This window comes from Macadamia integrifolia, chromosome 5 (assembly GCF_013358625.1).
Source record: "Macadamia integrifolia cultivar HAES 741 chromosome 5, SCU_Mint_v3, whole genome shotgun sequence".
Classification (NCBI taxonomy): domain Eukaryota; kingdom Viridiplantae; phylum Streptophyta; class Magnoliopsida; order Proteales; family Proteaceae; genus Macadamia; species Macadamia integrifolia.
In genome coordinates this window covers 46,850,778-46,860,968 of record NC_056561.1, presented here as the reverse complement: position 1 = coordinate 46,860,968, position 10,191 = coordinate 46,850,778, and the positions used below count along the sequence as shown (strand labels likewise).

Below are 10,191 nucleotides of genomic sequence, written 5' to 3'. Positions count from 1 at the left end.
AAGAGAAAAAGAGAGGTAATTTGGGTATTTTAAGGTACTAGGAGAGAGGGAGAGGTAGAAGTTTATTTTTTTAGTGAGAATCAAATGTGAAAGTTTGAGTAAATGCAACGGAAATATAAGGGAGTGATATAAACTTTCCCTTGATTTGGTTATATGGTTCCTAGTTTTCCTATTTGTGCTTCATGCTTCATATGATCATCAAAATAACACATAAATATCATGGTTTTAATATAATCATATAGGTTCATATGATTGGTGACTGGGTGTTACAAGTACGGGAGGTTGAAGTGTTTGGGTTGTAAGTCATGGGGGTGGGGATTGCTGAGGAAAGACCGGTTCTGGTTTCTGAGGGCAACAGCGATGATGATTGAATCGCAAGCGGGTAATAATAAGTAGGTCGACGTTGGTGGAGAATGAATTACTGGGCAAAAAGGTGAATGAGACGCATGTTGCTAGGGTGATGGGTTAACAAAAATAGGCGGTGGAAGCTGAGGCTGGGGGGGGCAGAGTGAACAGGGTGCTCGCAGGTTGTGAAGGTTGCAAGGGTGTTGAGTCGTGTGAGTGTGTGCTAGATTGGAATACATCACCCCTGCAACCTCCTCCAATTGGATTTACTTTTCTCTCAGAGACGATGGATTCCAACTAAGGTAATCGTTGCAACTCAAAAAGCCCACGAGGAATTTTTGCAATCCAGGGTATGTGGTAATAGTAACAATCATCCGGGTACCCTTGAGCCAACATTGGAGGTTCATCAAGGTCGTGTCTCTGTGGCAATCTCTGAGCCTTCCTTATTGGGTGAGGCACTGACTATGTGTAGTGGTATGCTCGAGGCTACCTCAAAAAAAAAAAACCACATGTTTAGACTAGACCAGACTGAGAAGTGAGCCACTGCCTATTTGTTAATATTTTATATTACCCGACGTTTTGTAATCAGGTTATTAGAGGCATATGTGTGTGTGTGCATGCTGTAAAGTATCCATAACGATGCTTATTTTTCAATACCGGTTCTACCCCAGACCTCCTGGTAAGGTGGGGTTTTACATTTCACACTCTACCAATTGCACTAGGAAAATTGTTCTTCTCTAATTAATACCCGAACTTACAATGACTTCAACATAGAAGAAGAGAAGAAGAGAATGAAGCGTATCACTTCACTTGACTTGGTTAAGAATAAGAAAGCATTTACATGTGAATAAAATTTTATGTATCTCTCTCTCTACTCAAATTCTTTTTTTTTTTTTGTTTCTTTTCCTGCCTTCCAAACATAGCCAATGTGTAGGACGCAAGGATTTAGTTCTTGGTATCATTATCGGTATCGGTCTCAGCCAATACCAATCCGATACTAATCCATATCGATAAGGATCGGCTCTGGATCCGTCGGGGATTGGAAAAAGTACACTTTTCTTGGATCGGTCCCTGTATTGGCCATGATCGGTTTAAAAAAAAAAAAATTCAGTAAAATGTGAAAATCAAAATTAGAGGAAGAAAAGATACTCTCTCAACCGCCATTACCATCTATGAGAAAGCATTGATCCTCCGAACAGGATGTCTTGAAGCCTTAGATTTGCAATTGATCTCTAAAAAACTATTTTGATTGCTTGGAGAATTTCTTTCGAGGTACCCTCTCTCACTTATTAATGTCAACCGCCATTACCACCTATGAATCTATGAGAAAGCATTGATCCTCCGACTGGGATGTCTTGAAGCCCTAGATTTGCAATTGATCTCTGAAAAACTACCTTAATTGCTTGGAAAATTTCTTTGCGAGGTACCCAATTGATCAAGATGCATGATTTTTGCTTTACGATTCCTTAAGGATTGATCATGGTTGCTGGAGTGCTTATTGGATATTTTAAGAAGGGGAGCACAACTTCGTTGGCTGGAGGATTGGGTACAAGATTTCTGCTGCTGCTACTTGCGGATTTTGAGTCTGAAAGCATTTGAAAAGCGAAAGAATTTTTATTTCATCCTGATTCTCGAGATAGGTTGTGTATTAACACTTATTTGTCATGGGGTGGCGGTACATCTAAAACTCCAAGATAATGCCTATTGGAATTGTTGCTGCAGTCAGAGCTTAAAAAAAAAAAATCCTGGCTTATTAATGGAATCTGTAATTATCATGTTGGGAACTGAAAAGGCTGAGGAATGACATGGGAAATGGAAGCACCACAGTTAATCATTCAACACTCTTCCCATCGCTTTGTTACATTGACCCTTGGCCATGTAAAAATGGTGTTCATACTTGAGCGGGTATGGAAGAAAGCTTGGATTTTTGTGAATTGGATGCTCGATTTTGACTTTTGAATGCACAGATTGAACCCTCAAGTATGATTCTAGCTTAGAAACCATGGTTCCTTCAAGGTTTTTGCAAATATGAGGAGTGGAATAGGAGAAAAGGGCGTTGGAAATCATGAATCTGCATTTTTACCCTGTTTCCCCCCTTTTTTGGGTTTTAAAAATCATTTACACAGATCGTGTCGGATCGGTATCTGATCAGCCAACCGATACTGATCCCATCTCAGGATCGGCTAAGTATCGAGATGGGTCTCAGTCGATACCGATCCCATACGGCCGATACGATACCGATACTTGATTCCATGGTAGGACGACAAAGCATGCATATATATCTGATGAATCATTACTTAATTAATGGAAATAAAAATAACATTACCCATTCATCGATCCATCATAAAGGAGCTAGGAAACTAAAGTAGTTAAAGTTCATTAATGTATATATATAAAAGAGATTCGATCAACATTAACATTGCAAATTCTAATCTAATGATGATAATAAGCTAGGACAGCATAAATGGTCTGTATGACCGTCAAGGTGAGGAGAATAATGGCAGCAACAAGTGATATGAATGACCATGGAGAATTGAAATAGTTAAGCATCAGGCTTGCCTTCCACTTGTGACATCGTATATTGTAACAGTGCTCCAATCTAACGCGGACAGGGACAGTATCCCATATAGGTACCACGACATCTTTGAGAAGATTGTTAAATAATCGAGACACCTGAGTTGGATCCCCGAGCATGATCACAACAATTCCATACTCGTTCAGCAAGTCCACATCCTCACGAGAATCGATGAGACCATCCATGAAGGCTGCATACTCCGTGATATTACTATAATCGTCGGTGTATTGCTCGTAGGCAACGAGGTTTCGGAGGATACTCTCTGTTCGATGGTCAATTACTAGACCTGGGATCGTCAGAACTCCGGTGTTGTCGTCGAATTTTATGTCCGTCAAGCTTGTCGGATTATTGTTCTTCTGAAACTTGACACCGGCCTTCTCCAGCTCTCTCGCACACCGGATACGTGGTACCTTATTATCTTTAATGAAAGATAAAATATCAACTTCCTCTGGAGGATCTCCGTCTCGGCCCCCACAGAGGCCAGAAGGGGCGAAAGCTCGTGCAGAACGCAAATGCGACTTAAAACTTTTTGGAGATGGTGGTGAAATGAGGAATCGTCGAACAAAATCAAGCAAATGTTTTGGTGTGTCTTGTATTAATTGTTGAATGTTTGGAGAGGATTTATCGATTATGTTGTCCTTGCCAAGGAGCATTCTCGAAATTCTAGGTACAAAGACGTCACTTATATGACCATAGAGCCGCTGGGTACATATATCACTCCTCATCCCTTTGATGAATACTCGGTATAATTCATCGAGAACGAACATTGGAAGCTGATTCTCAACCAAAATCAGGTCATGTAAAACTATAAAACTCCACTTCGCTTCCGAGAAAGTTTTATCTTCGTGGTTCCAGTCTAGTAGTAGCTTAAGTAGGAAACAACCATCCACCACCATCATCATCACAAAACTTTGTCCTTTAAATTTTTCCACATCAACTTCTGCATAACATTGGTAAGCTCTTTCTTCCAAATCTCTCACGGCTTTAATGTAATCAGACAAGGTTGCTGCAGCTGCTTCAGGTGGTTCTCGATTCAGAAACTTTTGCAAGCACTGCATCTTACGTGCTTCCATGGCTTTTAAGTGTTGCCAACCATGGTAGATAGGGCCAATGGAGACCCTGTGAGGTATGTAGGCTTCTGGCATTTCATTCACCTGTGTCGCAGGTAGTCGGTATATACTATAATCCGACGGAGAGGAACCAACCTCCTGTAGTTTTTGATCTATTAATAATTCCACCTCGTCCTTCTCCCATTTTTCTTCCTTCTCTTCCTTTCCATTTTTATCATCCTTTTTGGCATGGCTAGAAGAAGAAGAAGAAATCATTAATGGGTCCATAACTCCGTCTCCACCGCCACCAATCTCTTGCAGATCAACAACGTGGTGTATAGCCTCCTCCCCATCATCCATCTGATCTTCTTGCTATATATTTCAGTGTCACTAGCTACCAATATGGTTCATTGTTTTTCAACAATCAGAGGAGCTAGAGATCAGTACGTAGCAATTGCTATATAATATATTCAAAACGAGCAGAAGTAGAGCTACAACAAGAAACAATTGCTAGCTAATTTTTTTTTCTTCTTTTCCGCTAAAAGATATTATTATTAAGAAAAAAGAAGGACAAACAATTATAAAAAACACCAGAAAACCGCTTCTCCAACTCCCATCTACGGCATTGCCATTAGCGGGAGAGAGGGAAACGCACTGACTAAATCTATAGTGAGGTCTACCATCTGAATCCCTAGCTAAGAGAAAATGCTAGCTAACTAGTTAGCTCTAAACTTCTTTCAAATAAGAAATTAAATATAGCTCTTTTAGTGGGGAAGTGTGTTAATTTTCCAAACAAAATAATGGATATATAAAAGATTATTTCATCTTCATAATTGATTAAAGATATTGAACACAATTTAAGTGGAACTACCTATTTTTTTGCTAACAACAGGTATTCAAGCATTTGGCCTAACTAGTCCCGCGGGCCCATACTGACCCCACAACTGTATGGATCATGTCATACCAAGATTGAATGAGAACCTAAGTGAAACTACCACACCCTATTTGTATGTTATAATCAAGCCATCAAGAGCGTAATCAATGATAAATTGGATTGATAAATCAAGACTAATTAAAATATAATCTTTGTCATTTTAGGCCATTTCCTTCTTTTCATGATCCATGATGTAGTATAATGTAAAATACTAAAATGGTCCTAGATACTAATTTTAAATAAAATTTTTAAACAATCAAAATAGTTTTGAATACAAAATAAGTTTCATAATGCTTTCTCTACATATACATATACTTGTCAGTTTTTTGGAGACTCTTTTATGTCTCCTCCTGAAGGCATCATTATCTCGTAAGTTGCTAGAGAATATTTAGGTAGTCTCTTTTTCAAGGCTCCTTAAAGAAATTGTTTTCTTAAGTTTTTGAAGACCCTTAAATATTGCTCCTCTTAAAGTCTTCCTATCCATAAAAAAAGAGGGGGCCGGGCTTTGGCATTTTAAGCATCAATTAAGTCCCTCTTGAGGCATCCGTGTGTATGTGTTGCTATTCTTGCTTTTCTTTGTTTTTTGAGTTTATATATCATAATTGTAATTAAACGTTCTTTTTTTTGTACTCGAAGGGTCAAAGTGGGTTTTTATTTTTTGTATAATTATTATTATTATTTATCTTAGAGGTCAATTCACAATACTCTCAGCTACACCATAGTAGGCATCTACATTCTTAAGAAGAGTGTTAAGTGACACGACTCATTCTGTCAATATTTCTAGCATAATTTCTATTACAGTTCCATAAGAATCAATAAAGGAGAGTTAGAAGGCTCTCTCACAGTAAAGTGAATTTCTATTTCATTTAAGTTTGATTTCTTAATATTGTGACATATATTTTTTTGCTAAAAGATCTTCTGTATTAAAATTGAGAAGAAAAAATTGATATATACATGAAAAATGAAAAGAAAACAAAGATCACACCCTATAAGACCAGAGACCTTGGAAACCTAACCCAGCTTTGGCATTGCCATCAGCAGGGAAGATAATATAAGAGTCCCTCATCCCAAACAAAGGAGTCTGACAAAAATTATTTAAACCAGAATCGAGAACATCTTTGAACATCCACTGCAAGATCCATTTTGGCATATATAATTCCTAAACTAGATAATAAATAATATAGAAAAAAAATATGAAGTCTACTTAAATAAAGAAATTTGTTTAGAGCAAGAAGTTTTATTGTGTAACTCTTCTTGCAAAACTTTGATCAAATGGAAAGAAGGATCTTCAATTCAGAGAATCAAAGATAAATCTAGATTGAACAAAAGAGTTGCAAGGGGGGGGGGGGGGGGGGGGGGGAGGGGATGATAAGAAAGAGATAAGTCTAGCAAAGGTGATAATACATGTCCGAAAACTTGGATAACACTATATTCTATGTTCTTTTTTAATTGGTAAGCATTTTTTTTTTTTTTTGTGAACGAAAAATATATATAAACAGGAAAGAGAAATAGATTCAATGGACATAGTCAATTTGACTAGACTAGGGAGAGCCCTACCAAGCCCTAAAGAGAAGGGCCACAACCACTAAGGGAGGGGACAAAAATGGAGGGGGGGGGAGAAACAAGCAAAAGAAGGGAGACATACAATTAAAAAAGGGGGTGGGGGGAAGAAACAAACCAAAATAAAGAGAATGATACAAGAGAAATGGGAGGGGGTAGGAAAACAGACAAAGAGGAAGGAAGATACAACAAAACTAAGAAGGAGAAGAGAAGAGAGGTACGTCCCAAAAAGATCCCAGAAATCGATTTCTATTTGTATCTGAAAAAATTGCATAATTTGTGAGCATATCTTATTGGTGTTAAGGCAGTGAATTGCTGGAAGGGATTTTGAAATAGCCTTCAATTGAATTTATTCTCTATGTACAGTGGGGCAATAAGTCTCTTCAATATTTTAATTGTCCTTAATTTTCCCCTTTCCTTCTTTTTTGTTATAATCAATATATTGTATCTCATCTTTATCTTCAGTTGGGTTTCATTTACATCCCCCTTTAAAATTTTGCCCCCCTACTTCTACTAAAATCAATTTGAAAGAGAGGGGCTAGGGAGGAATAGATTACAAGAAATAGATTTAAGTGAAGTTAATGACTTGACTGGACTGACCAATCAATAGGCAAAAATGATCACAATTAACTTAGGTGAAGTTAAGTTTTCAAAGAATGAGTGATGATTTGATCCAAAATAAATCACAATGATCAACCATGAATTCTAATTGATAAGCTCTTGTTCAACTCACCCAACAATAGAAAAATGGAACAATTTAAGGGGATGATATCTAAGATGGGTTTCATTTCTTTCCAAGTAATGAAAACAATGTAAGAGGAAAATTTTTAAAAGTAGGATCATGGGGTGGTGCTGGAATCCCTTCTTTTATTTATAATAGTTCATGAATACATTAATAAAAATAGAAAATTCTTGGAAATCAAAAGAGAATGAAGAAGGTGCTCATGAAGAAAGCGAGGAACATCTCCTCTTCGATCTCAATCACTCATGTTTAAGCCTAATCTTAACAGAATATAGAGATGTAACACAATAATAATGAGACTTCATAATTCATAGCTAGCCCTTTTCAAAATTCAAAAAGTATAAAATCAACATTGTTTTTCAAAAATAACATATGGAAAGATCAAGAAGGGTCAAAGGCTTACCTTGCTTTTAATTCTCTCTCTCTCTCTCTCAATACATATATATAGCGCACATCAGCTGGAACAGAAATAAAGGAAGATGCTCAAGAAAGAGAGGAAACGCACGTCTCCTCTTCTCAATGGCTTGTGTTTAGGCAATAACGTCATCAGCCAAATATATAGAGATGCAACACAATTAATAATGATAATGGGGTGTAGTCCCACTCTCATCTGCCATATTAATGAGCTTAGATTTTTCTCCAACTATCCGGGATTGATTATATAAGAAAAAACATAATTTTAGGTATTGTTTTTTGGAGAGAACCTTTAATGGTGTCTTTTTCTCACCTATATAAAGAAGTTCTTTCTCTAATATTTTTTTTAGAGGCAATTTTAATTTATATTTTCTCTTAATCTAGGCTTTTACTTTTCTTGGTTTAGTTCTGCCTAATTTAGTACAAGTCTTAAGTATTCCAACATGGCTCGATGAAAGAGTGCAACGACTGCTAGAGAGGCCGATGGAGCTGTTTAATCTTAGAGGTTGATTCACAAGAACCCGATTTGTGTCATAAGAGACATCTATAATTGTAAAAAGAGTGACCAATGGCACCAATCAATCCCATTGATTTCATAAGTTTCTCCATGTGTTTTCTTGTTCGTGACGCTGTGTGTAATACTTGTGTTTGCCATCGTCAACCTTGGTTTATTTGTGATTCAGATAAGTATTGTACTCCCTTGTACATGTATTAATAACATATATATGCTTTAAATGATTATTTTCGACAATGGTCCTATTTAATCTTTCATAAAGAAAGAGAGGAATTGATGTCTCCTCTTCTCAATTGCTTGTTTTTAGCCATAACCTCATCAGCAAAATAAATATATAGATGTAACACAAAAATAAATAATAATTGGGCTTCTTTTCTTCATTCACAACCCTTTTAGAAAAGTCGAAAATCACCCTAATTGTTTTTCAAAAATTAACTGCTAACAACATATAGCAAGATCCAACCTTTTCTCAGACATGAATCCTTATATATATATATATATATATATATATATATATTGGTTTTGTTAATGCTTTATCTTCTATGAATGAAATTTCCAAAATTATTTGGGGAAGGTGACTTCTAACGTTATCTCTTCTTTTGTGGTTCTAAGCTAGCATCTTCATTCGTATGTACATGGTAATCTGACCATGACTTCCAACATTATCTCTGCTTCTGTGGATCTGGGCTAATTCGCTTGTAAATTATATGATGAGTCCAGTTAAGAATGGTCCAAAGTATAAGCTTCTTTCTATAATGGGGACCTTTGAGCATGACTTCCAACCTTATCTCTTGCTTTTATGGTTCTCAGTTTCCCTCATAAATATGGCTCAAGAACGATCCAAACTTGTTTGGATGAATACTTCCAAGTGGGACAGATCTCACTTGGCGGGTTCTTTGTTTGATTACTAACCCTTTTGTTTCCATTTGGCAACTTGTGCGTTTCACCTTCCCATGCTTTAGAATCTAGCCAGTTGATGTAGCCCAATTGCATCCAAGCTCAACGATTAAGTCTTTGTGGAGATCTATCTGCATTAAGGCCCAAGCTCAGAAAACACATTTGGCCCTTGACCAAGGCATGATCAAGCCCCAACAACATTGTGGAACAAATCATCAAAAAACACCAAAGAAGTTGGTCCAAACACTCTTGACCAAATCTACCATTGGGAGTCCCTAAGAGATTTCTTTAAATTCCTCTGCTTCTCTTCTCTTGAAAGCTATAAAGAAAGCCCACCCACCATTGGAAGTCACTACTGATCTTGATACAAGAATCAAAATATTGAGACTTGCATCAAGGCATGGAGACTTCAACAAATCGAAGACCTCAGCTATTTTTTCCATTTATATATTTTCTATTGAATTTTATTTTTCTATGTATTTTTTGATTGGTCCATGTCACAACTTGAAATTCTAAAAGATGGTTGTAGTCTCCTAGGTTAAAGGTTGTAGTCATATATAAAGAGAAAAAATTTTGAGTTGTAGGGACACAATTGAATCAAAGAATTTTCAAAGTTGCTCAAAGCTTCTTGTGAACCTTAAAAAGTTCCTCTTATGAAGCCAAGTTGAGTTTCACTCATCCTTGAAGAGATTGGAATTTCAATCAACCTAGAAGAGCTGAGCCTTCAACCTTGCGTCACGTCACTCTTGCTGACACTTCATAATCAGGTGGGGTGAAAAAAAGAGAAACAAAACTTGGCTGTTGCGCAGGTTGGAGCTAAGTCCCTAGTAGCAGTCAGGGAAATGGAATTCCGAGAGTAGAGGTGGAAAATTTCATTCAGAGAGGGTATTTTCAAACCTGCCCCTAGGATTCAATTTCCCTGGCTACCACCAGGGGTTGCAACTATATGTAATAGCGAATTTTTTTCCTTCTATTCCTCGTGGTTTGAAATAAAAGGAATAGAATAATAGAGATGAAATCATATGATTGCTTTGGAAATTTAAATATTTTTAAAACAATTATTCAAAATATTGGTTTTATCTTGTAAAATGTTTATGAGAGGATTGTGATTTTTTTCCTTCTCTAAGAAGCACTTAAATATTTACCAAGAAAAAAAAAAAA

The 10,191-nt window shown here is 36.8% G+C and overlaps 1 protein-coding gene across 1 annotated transcript; it reads right to left on the bottom strand.

Annotated features, from left to right (window-relative positions):
* Positions 1-2,695: 2,695 nt before the first annotated feature.
* On the bottom strand, positions 2,696-7,892 carry LOC122079207 (UPF0481 protein At3g47200-like). The gene is made up of 2 exons (XM_042645473.1): positions 7,609-7,892; positions 2,696-4,363 (listed from the first exon to the last, which is right to left on the bottom strand). The coding sequence occupies exon 2, from the start codon at positions 4,327-4,329 to the stop codon at positions 2,779-2,781; it is 1,551 nt and encodes a 516-aa protein (XP_042501407.1). The 5' UTR covers positions 4,330-4,363; positions 7,609-7,892; the 3' UTR covers positions 2,696-2,778.
* Positions 7,893-10,191: the final 2,299 nt, after the last annotated feature.

Excerpts from the sequence above, each read along its gene's own strand:
- LOC122079207 (XM_042645473.1), bottom strand. The coding sequence starts at position 4,329 with ATGGATGATGGGGAGGAGGCTATACACCACGTTGTTGATCTGCAAGAG.